General features: G+C 48.8%; 1 protein-coding gene across 6 annotated transcripts in view; it reads right to left on the reverse strand.

Annotated features, from left to right (window-relative positions):
- Window positions 1-27,825, reverse strand: part of PTPRS (protein tyrosine phosphatase receptor type S) — a gene marked incomplete at both ends in the record, with an annotated part of 89,048 nt that overhangs the window by 39,966 nt on the left and 21,257 nt on the right. For 3 of the 6 annotated variants that reach the window (XM_080633929.1, XM_080633925.1, XM_080633924.1), the window contains 6 exons: window positions 89-233; window positions 387-520; window positions 1,410-1,991; window positions 4,203-4,472; window positions 16,638-16,748; window positions 25,962-26,150. In XM_080633929.1, coding sequence (XP_080490055.1) covers window positions 89-233; window positions 387-520; window positions 1,410-1,991; window positions 4,203-4,472; window positions 16,638-16,748; window positions 25,962-26,150 — 1,431 coding nt within the window. Of the gene's footprint in view, window positions 1-88; window positions 234-386; window positions 521-1,409; window positions 1,992-4,202; window positions 4,473-16,637; window positions 16,749-25,961; window positions 26,151-27,825 lie in introns of those variants that run through there. The other 3 variants (XM_080633926.1, XM_080633928.1, XM_080633927.1) reach the window with 1 other exon arrangement.

The following is a 27,825-nucleotide window of genomic DNA, read 5'->3' on the forward strand; positions in this document are numbered from 1 at the left end:
CCCACAGCTCCGTACCCCTGTGCCCACCATCAATGGCTCCCTGACTGTCTTCCCCTCAGAGAAGGGTGGGAAAAGGAGAGACACCTACTAGACTGCAAGGTGCGCTCTCTGACCTCCGGGGTGAAGGCCCCCAGGCCCAGAGCCGAGCGGGCGGCCAGGCGGAAGACATACTCAGTGTTGGGCTTCAGGCCTTCCACAGTGAAGGAGGTCGCTGGCTCGAAGTTCTTCTGCACCTGAGATGGGCGAGGGGGGAAGAGAAAAATAAAACCAAACAAAAAGGGAGCAGAGGCAAACCCTGCCCCGAGACACCGGCCCCGCGGGGGAACAGAGGACCAGGATGCTCCGTGGGCCCCCCAACCCTTTGCGCTGCTCCCCTCCAGACTCACCTCCCTGCCGTGGTCTCCTTCCTTATAGAGGAGCTCGTACTTCACTATGATCTCCTGGCGGGGAGGGCTCCACGACAACACGATGCTCGTTTCTGTCTTGGCTTCTGCTCGGAAGTTCATCGGCTGCCCAGGAACTGACACAGCCAAGGAGACGATGGGGCAGAGGAGGCAAGACCGGAGAAACCACATTAACTAAGGAGAAGATTCCTACCCCGTGTTCTTCAAAGGCTGGGTGTGAAGAGCATGTCAGCAGCAAAATGCCACATGGCAGGGGGGCAGGCTCTTCCTTTAAAGCAGTGGAGGGTTAAGTCCCACTGCAGGACTCGAGCTTATCCAGAGCTGCTGGAGATGGAAGAGTCCTACTGGATCATATGCCTCTATCCTGGCAGTGCAGAATACTGCTTTTCCCATTAATCCCAGTATTAAAAGGTTCTGGGGGTGGGAAGCCCATTGAGGATACAGGGTTTTTGCAGCTGAACCCCACACCATCAGCAGAGCCCCCAAAAGCACGCTGGGTGACAGCCTACGACAAAATATCTTTTCTTCTCAGCTCAACACATCTGCTGTGACAATTCAGGCTCTGTTTTGCCCCCCGTTATGAGAAAGGCATAAAGGGGTTCCCAGCTCATCTCTGAGAAGGTAGCTTCTGGGAAGAAGAAACTTTAGGAAGACACAAGCTTCACCACGGCCTGAGCAGTGCTTTTAGGTCTATTAAAGCCATTTAGAAACTGGAAGCAATAAGATGCACCTTTGGAACATGGCACAGCAGAAACGGATTCTCTTGGCAGAACTGCTTCCCCCACCCATGTACCCAACAACCAGGTCAGAAACCATGCACCACGCTCTCCGGATCCAGCTACCGGACTCAGCTTCCTCCCAGGAGGTTACTTCTGGCTTAGCAAAACGGAGTCAATCAAGAAAGAAGAGCTCCAGTGCCACAGCAGCCACAGCCAGCCAACGCCATAGACAGCACGGCTCCCCCCTGCAGCCCAGTGCATCCCACATAGTGACCCGGGTGCTCACCTCCTTGCTGTGTCTTAACCTGGATGGGGTCGGAAAGAGGCCCATCTCCGACAGAGGTGAAGGCCAGGACCCGCACTGTGTAGGTTTCATCCTCAAGCAGGCTGCCCACCGTGGTCAGGAGGCTGTCGTCCACGTTGTGCTTCTGCCAGTTGCTGACGGGTTGATCAGGCTCCATGGTGTAATACACACGATAGCCACGGATCTGCCCGTTGGGCTCCACCGGTTCTTCCCACTGGATGATCATGGTGGTGCTGCTCAGCATCCGGCCCTGCACGTTACGGGGGGCACTGGCAGGAGCTTGTTCCCCAGTGCGAGTGACCACGGACTCACTGGGAGGCCCCTGCCCGATGCTGTTGACTGCAGAGACCCAGATCTCGTACTCAGAGTTGGGGCTGAGCCCCCCAATACTGTAGCGCGTGGTGGTGATGTCTTCCTTGATCTGATATGGTCCATCCTGGCTTTTAGACTTGTACTCAATGACATAGTAGGACACGGGGTCTGGGTTTCCAGAGTCCCAGGTGATGGTGATACTTGTTGCTGTTGTCTCTGTCACCACGGGCGTCCCAGGAGCCTTGGGGAGTGCTGAGAATCAGGAAGAACAGACATTTAAATAAACCCCACAGAAGCTGAAATGGTGCCTAATTGGGCTGGTTATGGCTGTAGGAGCCAGAGGCACAGCACCAATCCCAGCGCAGCAGCTCAGTAAAGTGCTGCTGAAATATTATGAACCTAGTTATCCACTCTATTATCCTCCTTAAACTGCTCCATCAAAAGGGAAGTGTTCAGCTAAACATCTGGAATCATTAGCACAGGCTTCAGCTGCGCATCCGCCAGCTCACGTGGCACTGAGGAAAAGCAGTTTTCCCAGAGCTCCTTCCAAGCAAGTAATCGGATCTTCCGACAGGCGCCGGCTCTGCCGATGCTCCAGGCTGAGCGTGAGGGCAGCGGGAGGGTGAGGATGTGCTCTCCGGAACCAAAGTACTTGGAGTGCTCCCTCTCAAGCCACAGGCATGTGTTAATACTCATCCTCCCTGCCCCTCATCCAGAACACCCCCTTTGGCTTTGTTTGTGTAAGAAACTTAAGGCCAGGTTGGACCCAGGGGCTTGGAGCAAGCTGCTCCAGTGGAAGGGGTCCCTGCCCGTGGCAGGGGTTGGAGCTGGAGGAGCTTTAAGGTCCCTTCCAACACAAACCACTCCATGATTCTACGACTGAGCTCACTGGAGATCGCACGCACGATGTCAGACACTGGCAGCAGGAAGCTTTACGTGTTTTACTACACGTTTTACACCCTTTCCAACCTCATCTTCTCTAGACCCGAGCATCTCTAAAGCTCCAACTTCTCCTTTCATCTTCTGCCTGGGAAAGACTGCGGATGCTTACACACAGGACCAGAAGGGGGAATAGAATAGGAATAAAATGACAAAAGGCAGAAGGTACCAGCAGGGCAAGATTCCTCATCTGAGGAGACAGAATAGAAGCAATGTATCTTATGCAGCAGCTTCCTGAATTGATACGGTAAGACAGGGAGAAAGGAGAAGGAAGAAAACGCTCAGGAAAATAAAGAGCACCTCAGTCCAGCCCCAGGCATCCTTCTGCTAGCACATGAGCCCACTCCCAGTGCAAAAGCTCAGGAAGCGTCACGTCAAGATTCACTTGTCCCTATTCATTTCTATTGTCAGACCTTCCTTAGTCTGATGCACTGACACAACAGGATTGGTTTTCTTCATCCCTCCCCTTCTCCAAAGGATTTCTCCTCCTCTCCCCCACCCACCCACATCCTTTCCCACCCCTTTTCTCCCCGGATCCCTCATGGGCAATGCCATCACTCAGAGCAGACACCAGCTCATACAAAGAGCTCTACACTCACCCAACCACAGGGGCATCCCGCTTGGGTTTTAATACTCCCCTGCTGAGGACAGAATAGATTGAAGATTGCACCCGTGCTCCTCTTGGGAATTGCTAGCTGGAAGCTGGGGTTATTCCCCCTCTTGCTGAGGCAACAGCGGCCACTAAGTCGCTGGAACTAGGCTCTACTGCAAGGGTACACGTGCCAGAGATCCTCAGAGCCTTGGCCGAATCTCTAATCTTGGAACAGGATGGCATGCAGGCTTCAAGCCACCCAAGGCTCCTTGCAAGCTGCCCAGCAAGCCTCACAGCCCAGGACAGAAACAAGCATGCAGGGGTCTGAATCCCACTTTTCTTCATAACGAACAGCCCAGTTGTCCTAAAGCAAGGAAAGGTCTCAAGCCACCAGCTTCCCCTTCACTGTGGGTTTCTTTGTGCCTGGGATCCCCAAAGACACATGCACAGATCCCAGCACATGGTACTTGTGGTGCCCAAGTTTGTCTTCCTGCTCATGCTCACATACCTACGCATGTACATACAGGCTGCCAACACCACGGGCTGACACACATGCAGTCAGGCACCCACATGCCCATACAGCCACGTTGCCCCTTCTCCCATGCACACACACGCTCATGCACGACCACCTTTTTTACATGCTTAACTGTGTCCCTACGCTCCTCATACGCACATCAGAAGGCACAGGCACGAGCAGAAACAGGTACCACAGTCAGACAGGGGCAGTCCCACTCATGCACCGTGAAGGCTGACAGGCACGACTGAGCTCTCCGACTCATGCTCACATGCACGAACACAACACGTGCCCACGTTTGCTCCGGCACTGCCGTGCACCCCACGTGTGCTCTGCGCATCTCTACACGCGTGCACAGCTCCCATGCGAGCAGGGAACCCACGCACTCGCTCACGCAGGCGTGCTCACACTCCCTTACATTTCACCGTGATCTGAGCAACGGCTTCTATGACTCCCAGACTGGACATGGCCACACACGTGTAGTTGGCTGAGTCCTTGACATCCGTGAGCTCCAAGACATTACGGCCCACGGGCATGTCATCTTCAGGCGTGAGGTCCTCGGCTCCCTGCATCCACTTGACGTACGGCATGGGCGAACCCACGGCCACGCAGGTGATGTTGACGTTGCCCCCGGGCATGATTTCGTGGCTGACGGGTAAGATGGAGAAGCGAGGGGCCACCCGGCGAACTGCGGACGAGACGCACAGAGGTAACACAAAAACAAAAGGGAAAAAGCAAAGCAAAATGAAAAACAAAAGAAAAGAAAAAAGAAAAGGAAAACAAAAAAATAAAGGAAAAGAAAAGCAAAGAAGGGAGAAAAAGGAAAAAAGAGCAAAAGAGAATTTAAATATAGATGGGGTTTGTCATCGTTTCTTTTCTTCCTTCATTCAAAACCAAAACGAAAAGAACAAATAAATGAAAAAACCAAAAAACCAAAAGCCAACGAAATGAAACTTCAAAGAAATTCTTACTTCACAAACAATATATAGAATAGAGACATAAAAGCGATATTTCATAGCAACAGGGTTCCATTGATCAAGATTAGACCCATCACAGCACAGATAAATACACAAAAATTTATTAGCAATTTCTCATCTTTACTGGCAAGAGCTGGCTTGGCGAGCGATGAGAATCTCCTCGAGAGCGCTGGGGCCCCCAGCTCCCCGCTCCGCACCCCAGGAAACCTGCTCCTCCCCTTCTCCAGTGGAGTCTGACTCCCCCATCACCTTCTCCCACATCAAAACGGCTCCACCACCTCGGCCTGGAGTGGTCCAGGTGCCTGCTCTCCCACCGGCCGCTCTGCCCGAGGGATGCTGCAGGGGCGGGGTGGTGGCGAGGAGAAGGCTGGGATGGAGATGGAAACTTCTCAAGGGGTTTTTTTGGCCTTGTTGGACTCGGAGAATTCAACAAAGAGAGAATGTTCACATCCCCGAATGCCAGAGGGGCACCACTTGGAAAACAAAGAGGCAAAAACGTTTAGAAGGGAGGAGAGGGAGTCCCCGGAGCAGGATAGAATTTAGTTGGTGTCTGCGTGTGAGAACCGCCCAGGGGGAGCAGCCCCCCCTGGAGCGAGAGGGAGTTGGAAAAGATGAGAAACTCTAATGAAATTTTTGTGGTTTTCGGGTATAGAAACCCTAACGAAGCCTCTTTAAGATCTGACACGGTTCCATCGATAGATGCAGCTCTCAGAGTCACAAACATCATGCAAAATAGGTAAAAAAGAGAGAGAAGAAGAGAGAAAGAGAAAGAAAGAGAGAGGAAAATGCAGAGAAATATAATTTCTGGGCGGCTAGCAAATGCCCACATGGATACTGAGTAGAAAGTGAGCGACAGAGAAAGGAAGGAAGACCAGGAGAAGGAGAACAAGGAGGGGAAGGGAGAAAGAAGAGAGAGAGAGAAAGAGAGGGAGGGGAGGGGGAAACCCACTTTAATGCTGCATACTTTTTCTAGCTGATGTGACCCAATGTGGTGGCTCACATTGTCACATCTCAGCCCTGGCGGAATAATAAATAGAATAGAATTAATAAGAAAAACAAGGTAATGAAACTTTAACGTTGAGAAAACAGTGACATGTTCTGTGCATCTCCTTAGCAGAGAGGTGGATGCAGCTTCCAGACCTTACACGGTAAGAACATGGACGCAAAGGGGAGGCTGCGGTTTCCGTGGCTCCATTTTCTGAACTAACTGGGCTGGCTGAGGCTGGGGGCTCTTCCTTAGGGATGAAAGCAGGGGAATGCGCAAAAGAGGCCCTAGGGAGGAAGCTGAGGGCAAGGACCCATCCTGCAAGCAAAGACAAAAGGATACAGACCCCCAGAAGATGCAGGCACAGCAGCAGGGAGCAGGAGTCCTCCAGCTTCAGAGAGCCATGCAGTGAGCTCCCCTCAGGCAGGGGGAGCAAGGGGGCAGGACAGTGGGAGCACTGGCGGACTGAGGTATCAGTTCCTGCTGGCCTATTCCCAGGTAACCTCTCTAAAACATCGGTGGCAACTGCATCCATGCAAAAGCAATGCAAAGGGCACCAGAGCTTAGCTTGCCATGGCTCTTCCCAAGTCCTAGTGCCTTCAGATGTCCCCTGGAAGCGATGTCCTGGGTTTTTCTAGTGTTTATCTTCCAGCCCACTTCCCCGGCTGCTATTCCACATTAGGGATCATTTCCGCTGGGAAGGGCACCGCCAGCAGAGGTAGCGGCCGTTCTCCATTTAGTGGGGCTTTGTTGAACGGAAGGCAGCTATAGCCCCTGTCTCCTCCTGCAAGCTGACAAGGAGATGTCTTCACAGAAGGTGTGCTCCTCCCATCGGGCTATCAGATCCTTTTCTTCATGGTTACCAGTACCCAGGAACCAATACTGAGAGGCAGGGAAGAGACGACTTCCAGATTTGCGGCATTAGAAGCTCAGAGATGTCAAAGGAGAATTCCTGCATGCATGGATTTGCCAAGAGAACGGACAGCATGCCCTCACCTCCAGTGTGGCTGGGGAAAAGACTGGAACGGGGAGGGAGGGACTGCGAACTCACCTGGATGCTAACACTAGAAGACGACTTTCTGCTTAGACAAAGGTACAAGGAGAGTGCCAGGGTATTTGCACCACCTCAGGCACTAGCACTGGCTCAAGAGACCAGGCAATATGACCCTTTCTCCCTCCTGTTATGCTGCAAGGGAAGACTTTTAGCCCTGGACATGAGGGCACGGCCCTATTGGCTACTCCATCCTTCTGTCCACTGCCTGCTTCAGGAGGTACCACACTTCAGAAAATGGAGCCATGCGAAGACCACGCCGGTCACAATCTGAGACAAGATGGAGAGAACTTGGAAAGGAACAAGTGGGGTCACCATGCAGACAGATCTGGGGGGGGATGACTCTTCTGAGGAGGGGCTGGTATATGTCACCTTCTGGAGAGGGGAGGCAAGGTGGGAAGAGGTGAGGAGAAATGGGGAGACATACGCCGGACAGGATCCGGCCAGCAAACAGCATCAACAGCAAACAACGGCAGGTGGGATGCAGACACTGAGTTGTCATGGAAACGCAACAAGACAATTAATTCAAACCGAGGCTAATTACAGAGAAATCAAAACTGAACTGAAAGAGAAAGGAAACCAAAGAGAAAAATAAGAAGAAAAAGGAAGAACGAACCAGAATTTAAGAACTGAAAAGCATCATTTGATGTATGGTGGAGTGCTGAGAATCGGAGTCTGAAGGGAACAGAGCGCTGCTGCCTGCCTGCTTCTGGGCAGGGATGGAAGAGATCCACTCACACAACACAAGCTCAGGGCTGGGGCTGTGCAGAGCATGGTCACAGCACTGCCAGGCAGCTCTGCCCACCCTCCCTGCAGCAGCCCGGGTTTTAACAGCATTTATCACACTTAACTAAGGGGAAGCAACATCTGGACGCCACCAGCCCAAGCTGATGTGCATTCTGTGAAAAGGAAGGGTTTAGATTAGGGTTAGTGCCGACCAAGACCCAAAGAGGTCGCAGCACTTCTGCTGTGCATCCTGGTTTAAAAAAAGCTACACGCTTGTATGTGCACAAATATACAAACATCCACGCACCGGTCTTAGGACGTGAAAATAACTCCACCATTAAATGCTGGAGACCTCTGAGAGTCCCTGGATACATCCCTGCTATGGCTCAGGGCTGTGGCAACTGAATTGAGTTTAACAGGCAGTACTTGGAGGGCCCATCTCTGGGTAGCAGGAGCCATCCTGCTGCTGGTTGTTTTAATTGCCGGACCACTCTGATTTGGCTGTTGACGTGAGATCTGTCCAGCTGAGACTTTCTGGGTCAGCGTTTAGGTCAGGGCCGAGGAGGAGCTGCAGTGGTGGGAAGAAAGGGCAGCTAGAGCTTGAGCCAAGGGCAATTTCAGCTCTGGGTTTCACACAGAGCAGCTGAAAGACTGGAATTTTACATGGAAAAAACCATGGGGAAGAGATTCCTTCCATTTCGCTACCCAGCACTTCCAAAGGACTGGAAAGAAAGGAACAACTGCCCTCTTTGGAAAGGAAAAGTTGGGATGAGACACTCAGGGCTCGACTACAGACACTTATCTGAGAGTTTTCACCAATTTCTGGTCTCAAGAAGCACCTTCCCTGAGTTTCAGGGATGTTTGATTTCCATGGCAGCTTTGTCAGACCTGTTTTACGAAGCCAACCTTGCATGCATACACGTACGTGCATGCTCCATGTGCATGTGCAACATCTCCCGACAGACACACACAAGCAGGCACACACAAACACACAGTTCCAATGGCCAAAAAACTCCCAGGAGCTTTTTTCAAACAAGGATACAGCTTATTATTGGTAGAACCAGGTTTTAGAACTGGAGCTGGACATTTGTGACACAAGGCAAGTTAATTCAATGCAGAGAAGCCATTTTAGAGGCAAAGAAAGATTTAAGTGCAGTTAGTTATGCATCTGTTCAATATTATCTGTTAGGTAAGTATTTCACCCAGGCAAATCTGCACCCCAAATTCTGCTTAACATCAATGTCATTAGAAATGGAACAGTTCCATAACTTCAGAGCATTGTAAAGCCAATTGGTTTTGCTGCTGTTCACGGGTGCAGGGAGGTTTAACCCAGTTTGTGTTCTGTGAGTGGCTTTTTTGGTGCATTCTTCTTTCCAATGAGAAGGTACCAATCAACATCGCTGAGGTTCCCCACCACCACCACTCAGTTAAAACCAGAGCTGGGGTCCACAGGGTGAGAGACGTTTTGGAAAGGGACAGATTTACAGACCTGATCGGAAGAGACACTGGGAGATCCAGGGTTGACTTTTGCAACACCAGAATCCATCCTTAAAATGTGTTCCCAGGAAGCTGCTAGTGAGAGAAATCTGAGGACCAGCCAAGCAGTTTGTGCTGAGGAAACCCCACCCCTTCCACTTTTTATGCCCCTTCCAGATTAGCTCAAGGAGAGAAATGTTGGAGGAGGAGCGAGGTGGGGAAGGGAGAACGGACTAGACAAGAACCCGTCACTTCAAACCCCGATTCACATTAAACCAACTCAAAGAGAAACATAGTCTGTAATCTTCAAGAAGAAAATTAATCGGAAAAGGAAACCAAAGAAAGTGAAGTGACTGGTTGAAAGCACCAAACAAAACCAAATGGTATTAAACATTTTGACACTCAGCAAGCTGCTGCTCCAAATGAGGTGAGAAGGCGGACATTATTGGCCATTTTGGGGAGACAGGAGTCATTCCGTCTTGCTCCAAAATGAGGAGGGGGTAGGGGAAAGGGTGCCAAAATAATGTGCAGCCTCTACATTATTAGTGAAGCTTAGATTACACCTGTCCTCCCCTCCCAAAAGGTGGTCCCTGCCCCTGTGCTGTCCACGCAGCCGCCTCTGCCTCTCCCTCTCCCATTCCAATTGCAAGTTCATTCCGCTGGGGCGAGACGCTGTTCGGGTTTGGATTTCCGACCTCCGTCCCTCCAGAGGACGAGACAGTTCCCTCCTCAGGCCCATCTCCTTCCTAATTTCCTTCACAGTGAATAAAAGTAAGTAAATAGGTAGATAAATAAAGCGTGAGACCAAGGCTTGCAGTTGGTCTGGAGGAAATCCATTACCTTCCCAATCATTGTTACTTTCCCAGTTAAAGCACATCAGCTGAGTGACCGGCTGGCTGAACATCTCTGGTCTTTTGCAATTCTTTTGTTTTTCTGCTGCTTTTTATAGGATTGAACAGAAAATAATCTGATCCCAATTGGATTTTTGTTTTCCAAGCAGCTCTGTAACACTGAACACGCACCTCACTCGTTTAGTTTTGCTATTTGAATTTGACAAGGTGTAATCTAATTTTTTCCCCTAAAACAAAGAGAACAGCGATGCAAAAGGTGTAAGAGACACAGGCAGGCAGAGATTTCAAGATCAGTACAGCACAGTGTTCCTGCAAAGTGCCCTCTATAGAGAGAGATTCATATATATACATATATATATGTACAGTTTTGATTTGGTTTTGGGGGGTGGCTTTTTGTATCCATTCCCATTCCCTGATACCCTTGAGAAATCCTTCTGCAGAAACACAGCAAAGTTGCTTGGTTTGCTTTGATTGAACTAGAATTTCAGAGCCGAGGACACCCCAAACACGGATAGGGGGCTCCCCCACCCATGGAAGTGCTAACACCACATTCAAAAGCCATCATCGACCTCTCCCTCCCTAAGCTCCAGTGCCTGGCAAACAGCACTATAGGGGCAGCTCTACAAAGCAGCAGTGGTTCTGCCTCCCTCCTTTTCCATTAAAGAGTTTAGCAAGGCTAGGCTAAAAAGGTATTAAAATGGAACATTTTAAAACACCAGTGAGGGTTTTGACCTTGTTAAGTCTATTGTGCAAGGGAAATGATTTCCTTCTGACCTTGAAATGGCATTGGAAACGAAAAACTGAGTGCCCATTCTCTTGTCTCCTGGCGGAAGGGCTGAGCACCAGCAGCTCTGGTTTGATGCTCCAATTATACATGAGCCAAACTTAACCCAGGAGCAGGCTACAGGCTAAGTTATTCGTGGAGTTAGTCACATTTTAATACATTTTGATCTTGATTTTCGGAGGTCCTAGGCACACTATTTGTACCTTTTCTATGGTCTTTATTTTAAAGGGTTTCACATGGGGTTTGCTATTCTGTGTTTAGCCCTGGCCTGTTTTTATCTTTGCTTCTCTCAATGAGTTGAGGTTTTCTAGAGAGACTAGAAAAGTGGAGTGTTCTCAGCAGGACCTGGGCTGCAGAACCCGCTTCTGGGTGACTCAGCATCATACTCCTGCAGCAGAAGAGGCGCGGGCTGAGCAGGCACAGCAAGGGCTTGCGCTGCTCTAAATGCCTGCAGAACCATTTCAAACTGCCTGAGCTTGAAAAGAGAAGAGCAACAAGAAGCTCGAGCCGAGGGGGAAAAGGATTATCCCTGCAGCACCACAACTGCTGCCTTTTGTAACTCCTGGCAGGGCATCACTGCGTGGAAGAGGGGGAATGTTTTAACTCTGGTCAATTGAACCACAACAATCTGCCCTGTACCAAGAGCAGAGGTCGCTCTGCACACTCAGAGGTTGCTAAAGCCCAGCTCCACGGTGTGAGGAATGAAGGGAAGAGCTTTCCAAATGCTTTTCCCTTTCCAAATGAAGGGGAGAGATACAAAGGGCTTGGTTTCAAGGGGGCAAACCAGCTGTGGGCATAGATCCAGGACAGCAGATACATGGGGCAAAGCCTGGACCCAGCACGTGTTGGCTCACTGACGGCTGCAGGAAAATGCCATCAGGTACGAGTGAGTCAACCTGGTTTTATCCAGGTAGCTATTCACAGCCATTCCCATTCTCATTAGCTCTGAGAACTGCCAGGCTCCCAAAGCAGCCTCCTCTGTGCTAGGCACATCCCTGCACTGTGCAAGGAGAGGCATGAAGCTCTCAACCATCACCAAGACATCTCCTGACACACCTGGAATCTGTCCTTTCCTGCCCTCACTATGGGCCAGTTTGACAGTGTTTGTGTCCTGAGGGATACAGAGAAGCATCCAATGGCTTTTGAAAGCCAGGTACAGCTCCCATCAAAATCAGTAAACCCATCTTCAGGTGTGCTGACTTCCCAGACAACTGGTTCAGACCAGAACCTTTCATATAGCCTGGGCTGCTGGCAGAACTCATCTCACCTACTTCTGCTCTGCTTTCGTGGGTCTCCATAAAGATACTTCTGCATTTGAGCTTGGGAATTCACTGTTAGCAAGATTCCTTGTTATTCTGGAGGACGGCATGATCTGATCACTAATAACACACAAGGCCAAGACTTTCAAGACCATGCCCGTAACTCCTAGCAAACCAGATGAGCTCTTTTAGCCAGGTATCAAGTCTCTGTTTCCCTGCCCAGTGTCATTCCAGCCTATCAGGACTACCTCCAACTTAGCTTTAGTTTAGCGTTGTTGATATTATTACTATTTTATTGGCTCTTAAGGAAGAATTTGATGTTAGAACCTTCTCAGATCACAGAGATTTTAGCAGCAGCAGTGCAATTTGGACACGTTAGAAATACTTTAGAAAAGAGAAAATAAACCAAATAAAAACCAATGGTGTATAAATCCCTTTTTAATTGCACCTAAAGCCTGAAACTCCAACTCCTATTCATGAAGGAAAATCCTGTAATTAGTAGTGATTAGCACCTTTTAGTCCTAGGCAGGAGGGAGGTGGGATGGGAACACCTCATTTCAAATCCTATTCCTTCTCTCTTGCTCTTTTTAAAGAGAACAAGCCTTTTTTTCTTCCTTTTTTTTGGTTTGTTTTTGTGTTTTTCTTTCTTTCAATAGAGCCTAGGGCTTGGGGGTGTCTTTTGGCTCTTGCTGGCATCAAAGTTAGAAGAGCCACAACTGGCCGCTTCAGAAACACATTGTCAACAGTGCAGCATTTTGGAGTGGTACCCTTGATTCTATGGGGAGAGGGGGAGAGACTTGAAGGGGAGAGGGGAGAATACCAGCACTGAGGGTCCGAGCACTGAAATCTCAGCATTTTAAGAAAAAGAGAAGGACAGACAGAGAGAAAGAGAGAGATAGAGAAAGAGAGAGACAGATACTGTGTCAATACTGCACTGGATTTCTCAAAAATCACACAGCTTTAATACCTGTACACTAGGAAAGCCACTCCTTGGGTAGGTTATTGAGTAGTGAGGACTGACGGGCAGAAGGAAATGCATAAACAGGGAAAGGAAGGGCATTCAGTTCTGCAAAGGGCAAGAGCACCAAGCACCAATGGTACAACTAACACACTGCAAAAAACCCGCCTGTTTCCTATCCCATGTGGCTCAGCCCCTCAGGAGGCACACATGGGAGGCAACAGAAGCTGACTGGGGATAAACAGGGAGATGAGAAGAGGGAAAAGAGGCATTTGCAGCTAGAATGTAACTTGTCAGCTTTGTTGTTGCTGTTTACAACTGAGATGCAGCTGCCAGATGTGTCCCAGCAGCATCCTTCAGTCTACCACTGCTGCAGCTCTCTTTGTACACTCCTTCAGAAAGGAGGGTTCTACTGCCTCTGGACCAGGCTGGTTTTCAATGTGCCTGTATAGCCAGGTAATAATGGTTAAATGATGGGGAGGAGGAGGGTAAATGGGAGACCCAGCTACCCTTCTGCAGGTGGCTGGGTGCCCTTCCCTCCTGACACTGCGAGGATGAGGCATCGCCCTGCTTCCTACAAGCTCTGCTGATGGGACACGGCTCAAGCTCAGCTCCCGCACACTGTCTTAGGTATGAGTGGAGGGAAGAGGCTGGTTACCAGTGAGCCAGTTCTGCATCGCTGGGGAAGCCCTTGGGAGCAGGGAGCAGGGTTTTTCTTTGTGTGCAGGATGTGGAACAAGGGCCACACCTCCCAGAAATATGTAAGTAATAACGGGATCCAGGCTCTGCTCTAACTCTTGGATGGACACCCTGGCTTCTTACCATCTTTTCCACTTCCCAGATCCCTCCCTCCCCCCAAAACAAAGGCTTGTCCCAAATAGCAGGGCTTCCATGGACAGGCGTTAGAGCTGTGTGACTCCTTTCCTCCTGGAGGGATTGAGGAGTTCAGTTACCACCGGGTGGGCAGGAACACTGGCTTCTCACAATGCGTTTGGAATCAACTACAGCACAGCATAACCAATCCAAACAGAAACAGGAACTCAAAGAGAAAGCAAAAAACCCAACGGAACAAAATCAATTGAGAAAGTAAAAGAGTAAATCCACTTGAAAAGTAACCAGAATTGGAAAACAAAAAAAAAACCCAAAACGATACATTATTTATAGAGAGAAAAAAAGAATTCAGAATTAATTGAAAAAGTGGCATGCAAAGAAGATTGTTACATTCTCCTATCATGCATCAGGCCCAATGTCCAAACGGCAAGGTAACCATGACGACAAAAAAGTGCAAGAACTCAGCAACATTACCAAAGGATGCATAGAGAGGCCCACAATGCAACTCAACTCATCTCCGCGAGACCCGGGAACGGCGGGTCTCGCTCATCTTAAAGATTTCTTGCTTTTTCTTTTTTTTTTTTATAGTTTTAGGTTTTTTTTTTTTTAGTTTATATTTTTTTTAATTTTTTTTTTTCTCTTAAGAATGTAAAAATGTGGGTAAAGAAAGTAAAAAAGAAAAAAACCACACCAACCTTCTCGTAGCTCTGAGGGATGTTAAGGGGGTTTGATGCGGAACACAATGACATGAGGAGAAGAGAAAAATAGGGGAAACACAGAGAGAGTAAAAAAAGGCCTTCTCAAGGCTGTCAGCTGCAAATTGATTGATTCTTTTTGTTTTTTTTCTCTTAACCAAAATGAAAAGAAAGGAAAAATAAAAAGGAAGATAGTAACGACCCTCTTCCCTGCCTTCCTGACGTTCCCCCTCCCATCCACCTAGGGACCTTTTAAGACCAACCAAACTCTGTACAGGCCAGGCTGTGAGCAATCCTGGTTCAGGACCAGCACCCTGCAGAGGTGCCAACCCCAGCAAGGAATTCTCACATCCTTAAGTGCACCTGCTCTTTAGAGAAGGGGGAGAGGAACCTGCCCCGGGCAGAGAAGCCCCAACTCAAAGGAGGTCCCAGGTTGACCACCGCTCCCCCGGCCCCTGTTCCCCCCAGCCCCGCGCCCGGCCCTGCTTGTGCTACCTGCACAATGGGACTGAATAAGGCAAAACCAAGGAATAATTCGAAGAAGAAAAGAAAAGCAAACCAAAAAGCAAAAACATTTCCTTGCAATGTTCAAACTTACAACTCCTATCCCAGGTGTTCTATAGAGACAAGCATGTTATGGGAGAAACAAGTCAATTGGAAACACAAGAGTGTTCAGGACTCTTTTAAAACAAAGGGGGAAAAAAAAACGGGAAGGAAAATGTGCATGAACTTCCCCTCCCACCAAAGCAAATCCATTTCAGAGATTTGTTACCTTTCCACGATATTAACACACAAGAAACAAGGAATTAAACAGCATGAGAAACACCCAAACCACAGGCCGAGCTCGCTTACACGCTGGTTTCTGCACTCTCTCGGCCGGTTAATGCTGGCTTGCTTTGGCAGGCAGCCTCAGGAACACACAGGCTAACTTGGATAGAAAGAGGGCTATCCACCTGGGGCCGACTCTCAGCCAGGTGTGGAGACAAGCAGCAGCACGGTTACAACCTTTGTCTCCCGGGCAGTTTCCGAGTGGCCAGAAAGGCAGAGGAAATTTAGGAATAAAAGAGTGAAAAATCCCCACTTTTTTTTTTTCCTGCTTCTCGCTGGGGCTTTTGTTGGGTTTTGTCTTTCAAACAAGATCCCAAACTGTTCCAGCTAAAGCTGTCTGCAAAGGATTTAGCCCGGAGTGAGCATCCGATCCAGACTGACGCTCCCAACAGCAGAATTTCGGGGCCCAGGCGAGAGGGCAAATTCCAATTGCAATTTTCCAGCTGGCCACAAAAGGCTATTTTAAAACTGGAGCTTGGAAACGTTCACTTCTGAAAAGCCTTCTCTCCATGTGCATGTGATTTAGGGAGCGTGAGACACGAGAGAGAGAGAAAGAGAGAGAGAAAGGAGTGCACACAGGAGCATGGCTCTGCATGGGACCGCAGAGTTAACGTGAGTGTAGGTTGGGAGGCGCTTCCTCTGCCGATGGGATGGAATGGGAACAGTCTGCCGGGATGTAACTTCCCTTTTTAACTCCCAATGGTAGTTTTGTCTTTTTGTATTGTTAAAAAGAGGGAGAAGGACCAGCCCTGCTCTCTCATTACCAAAAGGGGTTTGCTGTGGAAAGATATTAAACCAAATCTACACACAAAATAGTACAGATCAGAGAGATTAAAATCAACCAACACAGGAAGCAGAAAGGCTTTTGCCCCACTGGGTGTGAGAACATCGAGGGGGCAGCAAGCAGCAGCCTGTCCCCCTGTCATCTGTTCCCAAGCTACGCGGGTGGAGGGACCTGGCACTGTGGAAGAGCTGTCTGCTGGCCCTCTGCAGCTCTCTACGCCCAAGGCCAGCATTTGCGCCCAAGGAACCAGTGACAAGTCACTGCTGGCAGAGGGAAAACTGGCTGGGACTTAGGCAAGAAGTGAGAATGCACCCTCCCGTGGCAAGCTGGTGAGCCCGGGGGCACTGACTGCTCAGTGGAGGGGGCTGAGAGGGTCCTCCCCTCCTCTCACACCCACACCAGTAGAACTGAAACCTTCCCACTTCCAGAGAGCAGGGATCTTTTGGGAGAAAGGGGATCGTGGCCTCTGCAGCCAAAGCTGTTGGTTGCCCTCTGGGCTCTGCAGGCTGATGCTGGCAGACTCTTGGGCACACTATTTTGGGTCACATTTGTTGTCGCTGTCAGGATGGAATCCTGGAAGCAGCTGGGACACAGGAAGGCCACGGGGAGGGAGGTATTTGGCAGTATGTGAGCCGGTGCGCTCCCTACCTCTCACATAAAGGTTAGCTGGGGAGGAGTAGCGCACTCCAGCGCTGTTGCTGGCCACGCATTCGTACTTCCCCTGGTCTGTCTCCTCGCTGCTCTCAATCTGGAGGCCACCTGGGAGGAGAGAAGAAGACCGCAGCAAAGACACAATCATCACCTTTTGGTTTGGGCTTGAAGACAGAGCAATAGCCTCAGTGTTTTCCTTTTGTCCTCCCCTTTGGGCTAACAATGGGATGCTCCCTGCGGTTCCTGAGCTCTGGAAGCACGGAGCCCTCAGCCAACATCAGCTACTGCCTGTGCTCAGTGTTACAGCTGGACACATACCCAGCAGGAGGAGAAAACTTAATCCCCCCCCCCCCCCCCTTCCAAGTGTTATTCTCCATATTGAAACGATCAGCAAAAGAACCAACTTTTGTGGCTTCCGCAATGCAGGCATTCTGCACCAGAACTCATGGAATCAACTCCAATAATCCCTATTACCAGGATCCCCAGAAATCCATCAGAAGGCAGCTGACTTTCCCTTGCTTGATTTGAAGCAGGGACTGTAAAAGCAGGAGGCTTTGTCACCCCCTGCTTGGCATCCCTGGAGTATCTTTATCTCTGCTACCTTTGTTTTGTGCCTAAATACCTGCTTCACAGGAAGCCTACAGGAGAGAAGAGTTAGTGTGAAAAGCACTTCACTATTAGTGAATATTCCCAAGGGAAAACCCTGTAAATACTGCACTGGAACTTCAAAATTGCCTGGACAAAAGAATTAAGGTTTTTTCTTAAACCTGTACATTACTGCAGCCTACAAGAACATACCCAGAGTCCCTACTAAACACTCCTGTCAGCAAACATGCAGAGATAGGCAGCATGTAACTACATGGAAGAAAATTGCCTCATTTACCTCAGAAGGCTTCATCCCTGCAAAACTCCAGTGAAAATACATACTAGATAAATAATTCAACAGGCTATCAAATGTTTTATGTATTAGGAGTACATGATTATACTACAGATATGGACAGAGCTCGTATGTGCTAGGACTCTTAAACTTCCATCTCTGGAAAAAATACCTCTAAATATGAAAACCAAACAATTGCAGCTCGGTGTAATCTTATTGATAAAATCTGAAGTGAGGAAAGTGCAAATGGTGTCATTGTTGCTTGCAGACACAGCCTCTTCAGGAAGGAAAACCCAACGTGTTCACATGAGGAGGACGTGGAGCTCACGTTCCTCCGTGTGTGCATGGGTGACAAAGGATGCTGCGTGGGAAGACGTGATGTGTGAGAGGGCTTATGACCGGGCTGGGGTGTGACAGTGCCAGCATCCACGGTGCCTGGTAGCCCCCAAAGGCAGAGCAGAGCGAATTAAAACCCAAACCAACCCCACCCAAGCCACTAAAGCAAACGGAATTCATTTCAGCAGAATCTGTGGCTATTTCAGCGTAAGAGGAGTCAGAAAGCAAACAGACTGAAGCTTCCCACTGAGACACCAGCTGAGCACATTTCATACTGAATTACAGCTCGAGCATGCTCTGTCACTGGAAGCTGCATTCTGGTGGAGAGCTGGCCAGTGCACTGTTCTAGAAACTTCTCTTCATTTGGGGGTTGCTTCCACTGCTTCCAGACAAATTCTGTGTGCAGCCCTTGAGCATCCCTTGTCTGAGAGCACCAAGGGGAGATGAAGCCACTTTGTAGAGCAGGGGCATGAATGAACATGAGCTGCAGGCAGGCAGCTTCGCCAGGGGAATAAGGACTCACCCCTTTCATCTTTACTGCTGCAGCTTTGCTGGTGAATGCAGTGGTTGCAGTGATACTGCAGAGAGGTCAATGAGTTTTCAGCACTTGTCAGGAGCCCATGGAGATGATGTGTGAACAAGTAAATCCCACCTACAGCACCTCCTTTTGCTTTTACCAGCAGAGAATTAGGGACTTTTAAATTTCCATGTGGAGATAAAACCAAAGCAGCTCTTCCAAGGGGTGCACACCCAATCCCTTCTTTCTGGGACCGCTTGAAGTCTAGTATCCTTTTAGCTCCATTAAAGAGACAATGCAGAAGCTACTTACCATGGGTATCTTTCCCAGAGAAACATAGGGGGAGGAGAGTGGGGAGGAAGGGGAAGGAAGGCTCTGAAGCCAAACAAATGAGTACACGTTGATGGTAAGCGTTGAAGATCTGAGTGAGCAAAGGACTGGGAACCTTCCAGCACCATCGGCGGCTCGGGAGCACTTTGTACCAACCAAGAGCAGGTCCTAAGCATTTCCCAAGCTTTGATAGCATTTAATGCTCAAGATAAACTTCAGTCCTTCACAGACCTGGAGAGATTAGCTCTTAAAACTCTGCCATAAATCTGAGGCAGTACAGCCTGAGATGTTATTAGAATAACAGTATCAGTATTACCAAGTATCAGTATTACCAAGTGCACCCAGCAAACAAAAAAGGACATTATAACCATATATAAAAGAAAGACAGGTATAATAAAGATCCAGAGGTGAAACAGGACAAGAAAACATAACACCACCACCACCAAGAATCTGTACTGAGCACAGGTCAATGAAGCAGGAACTGAGTGGAGAGAAGTGTTTGGAGAGTGGGTGAGTGAGTGAGCTGGGGATCTTACCTCGGATCGGTGTACCTTCTGCAAAGGAAACAAAGAGAGTGAGTGAAACGACTGTCAAACCCCAACCACCGGCACTGCCCGTGGGAAAAGGACCTGAGTCAAGGAAGACAGTTCCCAGTAGGAAACTTCCTGCTCTACCTCATCTGAAATGCTAGGGACAGACTGAAGAGGGCTTGGGGTGTTTAAGGTGGGGATGCCCTTTTTAAAGCAGTCCAATTGAGCTGGCTCTTCACAGAGCCTCCATGGCACTTGGCTTGAAAACTCTTAAGCCTGCTTCCATTTTGGTGTTAAGCATGCCAAGCTCTCAGTTAACATTACCGTTTGCTACTTGCAGAACATACGATGAACCTGCATTTATCTTTATTACTCCTGGAGAAAAGGGTTGGCATCATGGCCGTGTTAGCCCAGACAGGGAAAGGGATATCCAGGGACCTTGCAACATTAAGAATTGCAGGTTTGATCCCACCTTTGCTAACAAATTCCCAGTTCCAGACTTTAGCTATTGGCACAGATGTGTGAGGAATGCAATGCTTGCCCTTATCAGGACCTTCAGTTCTCCTTCAGTGGTTCCTCACAGAGACCGAAGCCAGATGCTCTGCTCTGAGGAAGGCCATGCTCCTGCTCAAGTGAAAGGGCTGCTTCATGCAACTGCTCAGGAAGCCTCCTTAGAGCCAGTGCAGGAGGGGGTTGTGTGGAGGGAGAAGAGTCCTGCTACACTTTTGACTGCATCTCCCCTGGGTTATTGCATTCAACCTCCCTCCAGTTGTGTCTCATTGCCTAACGTAAGCCTCCCACTTAGGCACGTCTCAGAGATGAGAGGAAGTGACACCGTGGCTGGTGAACCAGCTGCTGGTAGTGGTAAAATCACTGTCCCCCCAGTCTGACCTCCTGAGGTTGCAACCATCTTCCTTTGAAAACCCGGCAGGTCCTTTTGCTCACAGTGGCATTCAAAGTTGTTACACAGCTTATCAAAGAGGGGGGTTCACTTGGCTGGTTTTTACCCCAATCCTGAGAACAGGGCAGATCCCGCACTTCCAAGTATTGCCTCTTACAAGGGAGCAATGCAGGAGCTTCTCCGCACTGGTAACAGTGCTGTCACGATGCAGCATCTCCCAGCAGGCCACAGTGCATGGTAGGTACCAGCCTTATGCCGGTCTCTCCTCTCCCCCAGCAGCATTATTACCCCACTTTACAGATGGGGAAACTGAGGCAGAGGTGAAGCAACTTGCCCAAGGTCACAGAGGGAAGTCTGGCAGAGGCAAGAACAGGAGTCAAAGCCTCCTGCATGCCAATCTTCTGCCTCAACCATCAGAAAACTCCTTCCCTCCTTATCCTTCTTGTGCTGCGGTTCAATCCTCCATTTTCAGGATAGAAGGTAAAAAGATGTAGATGCTGATTACAGGTCGCCTTTATTTTTCAAAGGAGGTGAAGGAAGAGAGGTATTATAGTGTTAGGGTATTAGATTCTAGTTATACTCAGCTTCTAGTTAAGAAGTTAGGTTATTTGCTAGAGAAAAGTTAGCATCTAGTTAGGGTTAGGAACTAGCTAAGGTTAATAAAGCAGGCTGGTTAGCTGTCAGGACAAAGGTTGGAGAGGTAGCGCTCGGAAGAGGTGTGGGGAGCGTGTATTTGGGCAGATCTCCACACAGGAGATGGCAGGAAGGTTTTAAAAAGCAAGAGAAAGACAGAAAGCAGCAAAGGGTTATAGATAACTCAGTCGAAAGACAAACAGCCTCAGCTACATCCTTCTGTCTCAGAACCGGAGTGAAAATCTGCCATCTGTGGCACAAATCTGGAACAAGGCTAATGGCAGGAGGGGAGAGGAGGGGAGCAGACCCCAACATCACCCACTGCTATGAAGCTTCTTTGGCCTTGGCTAAGCCTGGCCATTTCCCGCAAAGGTTCACTCTCATTGACAGGAGAAACACGTTGGAAGTTCGAGCCGTGTAAGCACAGACACAAGAGCAGCCATTGCCTTCTCGTGTCACTGTTGATTAGTTATCCCCTGTTCCCTCTCAGCATCAGCGATGCCCCTGGAAATAGGCTGTCAGCAGCTCTTGGAGACACATTGTCTCTTGGAGACCCACGGAAGCCAAGCAATGCTGCCTTGGTCCTTCCAGTTCTGACTCTGGCACCTGGGACACAGAGGTGAGGAGCAAACCATGTTTTGCAAGGTACCCAACACCAGGGATGGAGGGGACACAATTTGAATCCGAATGAGATCGAGTCACTTGCAAGGAAAGAACAGCAGTTTGAATGGTGGCAGAGACACAGATGGTAGATTTTCACTGTTGGAGTTTCACATCTAACCAGCTTCATGTTCAATAGAGGGGCAGCAAGATGGTGCTAGAAGAGGGCATGAAATAATCATTCTGAAGAACTCTGGCAGGTCCTGTGAGATTTGGTACAGGGTCATGGTGCTGGAGGGGAGCTGCTTGCCTGGCGTCCCAAAGGGTGCAGGAGCAAACGCATGAGGATAATGACTGGCCAGAGCAGAAAAACTAAAGCAGGAAGAACTCACACTGGAGATGCTGCCTTTGAGTGAAAAGCTGGCTTTGGGATGCCACGTGCAAATACTCATATTGCCTTCCACAGCCTCCCAGGAGCCAGAGATGTGCTATTCAGGGCAAACCTGGAGGCTGCACAAGCCCAGATGGCCAACGAAGCAGTCAGCAGCAGAGGCAAAAGGCAGCTTAAAGGACTCTCCTCTGGATTCTAAAGGACCAGGATGGTGCCAGGTAGAACACTGTGTGCAAGTGTCCCCTACTGCCACAGAGGATGGGATCTGCTCTTCCCCCAGCCTTTCCTGACTTCCCCCACCCCAAGCTGCCTATGGATTCTCCAAGCCTTGAAAACAGGGAGAGGAGGCCAGTCCCCATTGCCATGGTAATGACAGACAACACATCCCTACCTTCTGTCAGGCCACGTGTGAGAACATGTGTGCGCTGCGCTCCTCTAGCCAGGCCTGCAGGGAGCTTTCTATTCCAAACAAGCGAGCAATCACCCAGCGTCTTGTGCAGTTTTACAGGGCTGGATCCTGCCTGGCAGCTGCGATTGCCACATCTCCAATAACAAAAGGGGCCTTGGCACAGGGAGGAAATGTGACGTGAGTTCTGCAGGAGGCTCCTGCTCCTCAAGGGATGGAGATGATCTCGGGGAGGACAGCCACGATGTTCCTTTTCCCTTGCTCAACCCTTTCCCATAGCTGCTGACCTGTGATTTACAGCTTCAATTTGAACATGCTGCCCCCACCTCTCCCTTCTGAGAACACCAATAAGCCTGTTAGATGTGAAACTCCAAGACCTCCTGCAGGTGTGAACACAATTATCACAGTTCCAGGGTACAAGCTATTGTGTACTTGGGGAATTCCAGGACAACTGTCGCTAACACACCAAAAACCATCTATCCAATGTTAGGAGGTTCATATTTAGCTGTTATCTCTTTACACAGATATATTAATCAGGATGATTATTGTTCTTTCTGTAGCCTGCAATACCCCTGCAGAAATTCATTAAAAGGGCAGAATATCCTTACTGAAAGAGTTAGTACAAGAAATGCATAGCATGCCTCTCAAGAAGCTGTTACAAAGGAATTAGTTGAAAGGGCAAGGGTTACAAGTCTGCACATCAGCAGGTTTGGGGGGTTTTGGTTTGATGTTTTTGGGTTTTAATTGAACAAACTTACCAAAAGTCTCTGAATGTTAAAAAAAGTGAGGGGGGAAAAAAAGGAAAGAGAAGTTTGTTATAGGCAGTTATTTAGAGAACAAAAGGCACACACAAGACAAAAGGTTTTTGTGCTCCTCTGATGGGAGAAGGTGGCTGGAGGCTGCCTCCCTTATCCCCCCTAGGTGGCACGGCTGAGCAAAGGACATTGGGCTTCTACTCCACATGTCCTGAGACTGCTTGCACTGGGTTAAGCAAAACATCCAACTCCCTTCCACCACCAAGACCACTTAAACTCTTAAGACAACCTGGGTCTCTAAAGCTGAGATGTTCATGTATGTCTAAGGGAAGACAGGTTCTTCCCATCCTCCTCTGACTGACAATTCCGCTTCTCAGTCAGTCAAAACCCTCAAGTATTAAAAGATTTCCAATTGCTTGGAAAGTTTATCTGGAAAGGAGAAGAAATACTGGATAAAGAAAAGCCACTGTGGTTAATGACACAGCGGCTCCATTATACTGATGACTCAGTAACACATCCCCAGGATGATGCGAATATAATGACCATGGTCTCAGAGGTCCACAAGAACCACATGTGGCCACAGCTACCCAGTTCTGCAGAGCTCTGTGTATGCCATTTCACTTGTGCCTTTTAATGAGCTCATTTGCATGTTTGCCACTAACTTGTATACTGGTATCAAGCCAGTTCTTAACACCCTCCGTCATAAAGCAGCATAAGCGCTATCCCAACAGCTTCATCTCCAGGGAGGATCAGGTTTACTGTTCCCTCCTGTCTCAGCCTGTCCCAATCTCCATCAGGGAGCAATGCACAGAGAAGTCCTAAGAGACAACACAGCCGCTGGCTTCCCTGCTAAATCTGTTAGTACAAAGTGCAGTGATGAAGTTGTGATTTAGTACCAGGGTCACTCCTCCTCCCTGCACTCCTATTGTTAATCCCCAAGAGGATGGGCTGGAATCATACTGATGAGCTGTAGGTGAAAGACACTGCAGCTTATTAGCAGTGTCCTGAAGCATCCAATGCCCTAATGTGCGCTAGTGCCACACTTCTGGAGGCAAAGTTTGTTTTCTGGAAAGATAAATGTAATAAATTCAGTTCTGACTTCAGCAGGACTCAAATCAGCAGGACTCGAATCAGCAGCACCCAAACAGGCACTACACTGCCCATCACATTCAGACATACACACTTGAAGCTGCTCTTCCTTGGTCTTGAAACAACTCCTTTCCACTGACCAAAATACTAACGCAGTCCAGATGGCCCTGATGTGAATGTGTTTTGTGCTGTCACAGGCCTCTGCATCACAGGACAGGCAAGTTCTGAAAGGCCCTAAAAGCAGATGAAATCAGAGAACTCCCAAGTCCAGGAATCTGCACTCCCTCTCACACAAGCAACAGGCTTCCACTCCTAAGGCTGACACAGATGCTTCAGGATTTCACCAGTTTACTCATTCAAAGCAGCTGTAAATGAGATTAATTCTCAGCAGGTATCTTCTGATTTACCAGAAAAGCCAGGAGTTCACTCTGAGGCTAACCAATGCACTGGAATGAAAACACAGCGCTCGGGTGGCTTGAAGGAAAACAGCAGATCAAACCCAGTTAAAGAGCAGAAAGGCATTCTAGCAAGATGATGAATGTATTAAACCTAATCTGCTTGTGCATTACTCACACTTCAGATGATGGGCACAGAGCATGATATAATGCTAGTTTACCTCTCATTATTTATGCTGAGTGATTTGTTTGATTTGCATTTGCCTCAGCTGTTAGGATAAAACAGAGAGGTCAACCTCATCTGCGTCTGCAGGATTCACCAACCCCATTCAACAAAGCAGTTTAAGTATCTGCTTGTAAGTTTGCTTCACTGAGTAAGGACGTGGTTGTGCAGGTGAATAAAAGTGAACTGGAACGACACTGAATTGATTCCTCTGGTGCCTCACAGAACTAGAAATCAGTATATGGAACCTTTGGCAAACAGGGCAAGAGGAAAACCAGATGGTGACACTCTCTGATGTTCAGCTCCAGTGTTATGGTAGGCAGAACTGATTTCTTTGGAGCTGGCAGAGGTCTGGGCAGAAGCAGTTGGTTCTCCCCTGACCAGATGACTTGTGAAATGTTTACTAGGAACAGAGCAGCCCCACTTGCTTCACCAAAGCCTCTGCTCTCCCTTTGCCTACAACAATGCCAGTCTTCTGCCAAGGAACTCTTGAAGATGTTCCCTTTCTTTGATAAAAAGGGATGTTCTGAGTAGCTGAAGTGCCCCTAGTGCTTGTGAGGTCCAACCACAGAGACACATCTTCTTAGGCTGGGCCAAAGCCCTCAGTCCAAGGAGTATGTGAAAAGGATTCCTTCTCAGGTTAGTTTGTGTCAAACGGTCAGACTTCCAAAGCTTGTTTCACCTCCGCAGCTATGAGTGGAAGTGCTTTCTCAGTAATACGCCAAACTAAACACACCCATGCCCTCCTTGCACACACACACACACACACACAGAGTGAATGGGCAGATTTAACACGTATAAAGGCATCTCCTGAAAAGTGAATATTGAGAGATGTCACTGGGACACACACACAAAACAACAAACAGAAAGCAAACAAGAGAGACAGATGGACAAGCAGATGGGGAAGATGGAAAACTGACAAGAGCCACGGAGCTGGGGTACATCTGTTCATGGAGATCTGCTCCATGGAGCACCAAGGGTCACTCCAGAATGCTCACAACTGCTCTCCAGCGATGACTGCAGGGACTTGATGGTGGAGAGATCCTGCAAGAGCTGTTCTTCAACGCCAGCTTTGAGAGGCTCAGTTTACAGCAACAGGCTCATGTTTTGACAGTAAGAAGTTTCCTGAGCTGTGGAACCTACCCCAGGTGTGTGTGGCCTATAGAGCCATGTCTGCCATAGCAGTTGGTTCTCCCAAACCCAAAGAAGAGGTAATGCCCCAATCCAAACCGGTAACACCTATGTCTCAGCCCTCTCTTCTGCTTCAGAAACCTCTGAGCAGTCTCTTCACATCTGTCTCTAGGTCCCAATTTCTCTAGTCTCTCACAGAGACCTTACCTGATCTCAGTTGTTTTATCCTCCCATTGCTTGCACTGGGGTCCACGGGCAGGAAATCTTTAAACCAAGTGATCTCTGGGTCTGGGTTCCCACTGGCTGCACAGAGCATCGTGGCTGTTCGTGTCCGCTCCACCACTTTCAGCTGGGGCCCCATATCAATGTTTGGGAAGCCAGGAGGTAACTGGTCCTCTGGTGGTAGAGAGCAAAGGAAGAGTGGTTAAACACACCCTGGGAATCAGGGCAGTTGATGGAGCTGCTCAATGGAACACACTGAAGAAAGCATCAGGCAGCCTTGCTGCCTGTGCACTGCAATTTAAAACAAGGCAACAGTCCATAGATGGTTTGTGAAAATGCATTATTGAGTAAAGTTCACCAGTTTATCCATTCTGTGGGACTAATCTAATGTCCTGCAAGAAGATTCTGTATTTAAACGCAAACTCTTAAAACCCTTTGGGACATGGCAGCAGTCACATCAAAGTTGCTCCAGGCCTTGCACTGAATCCCTCAGTCGGGGAAGTGACTGGCACTTCTTTGCTTTTACAGCAGAAGCTGTGCACACGTATGGCAAAGACACAGGCATCACAGAGTCACATTTAAAAGGAGGGGTTCATCTTCCCCCTCCAAACCCCAGCGTATGAAACAAACTGCACAAGAGGAATAATGGCAGTGACTGTGTGAGCAGGCTGTGATTTTTAGCTTTATTAATTCAGATGCTGCTGCCCTAGAAGAAGAGGGATGTGGCACCAACACCCAGAAGACAGGTTCAACTGAGCTTCCTGCTTCCTCTCAATCTTGCCTTTGCCTTCACTAATGAGGGTGAGGAGGGCAATCCTAGCCCGTGCTGCCTGATTTGTGGTAACTAATACAAAACCCCTGTGCTTCCCCCATAATCTTTGTCACAACCTCTTAACTCCTGGGGAACAGAGCTGTCTTACACTGACACTGCTCAGGAACATGCCAGTTTTCCCCCTCAGAAAATCAGCCTTTGAAGGAGGGCAGCTTGGAGGGAGGATACTGGCACCAGGGCGAGACTTGATAGGGATTCTCTGTCATTTTAAAATGAAGCATGTTGAGGAATCACAGCCTAAGGAATCTATGGCATTGAATCCATCCCAAAAAGCAGGTGAGGGAACAGAAGGGAAAGAACAGAGCATTTAAAAAGGTCAGGAGTTTTTAAAAAGCAACATACATCACCATCAGCTCCCAGTGAAAGCAAGAGGAGCTCTCACAGCAGCAGCAGAGATGGTGGAAACCCTTGCCTTGGTTGGGACACATCCCTGCCCACTGCAGGCACAACCAGAGCTCACTTCCTTCTGCTGGCACATCAGGTATTGGAAGGAATGGAGCCAAACTGGGTACGGCTGAGCCCACAGAGGGTGGAAGAGAAGTGGCCTTGCTATGGTGGGTGCTTCTTCCTCTAAGAGCAAAGCAGAGCTGCCAGATCCCAGCACTGCTCTACACAAGCTCCAAACATACACGCTTTGGGTAAGAGATATTACGTGCTGTTGTGCCTCACACTCGACTTCTACAAAGCTATGAAATCATGAAGGCAGAGCTAAAGGTTTCTGCGGTGCTCTGATACTCGAGGCCAAGAAACTCTTGCTCAATGCTGTTATTAGCAGTGCACAGCTACTGCAGAGAAGAAAAGGGTTTAAATGCCTCAATTGTGTATTTAAAAATGCACATTGTTTCCTTCCTCTGACCGCTGCTGGAGCGTTATAAAGGATCTATTGTGACTCACTGGAGAGTGAAATGTATTAACCACATCTCTTCTCATATATCAAAGGAATCTGACCACCAACAAAACCACGGAGCATTCTATAACTGTTAAAGTAATACAGATCCAGTATGGACAATCAATGTC

The sequence above is a fragment of the Psittacula echo genome (genome assembly GCF_963264785.1).
Source record: "Psittacula echo genome assembly, chromosome: 24".
NCBI lineage: Eukaryota > Metazoa > Chordata > Aves > Psittaciformes > Psittacidae > Psittacula > Psittacula echo.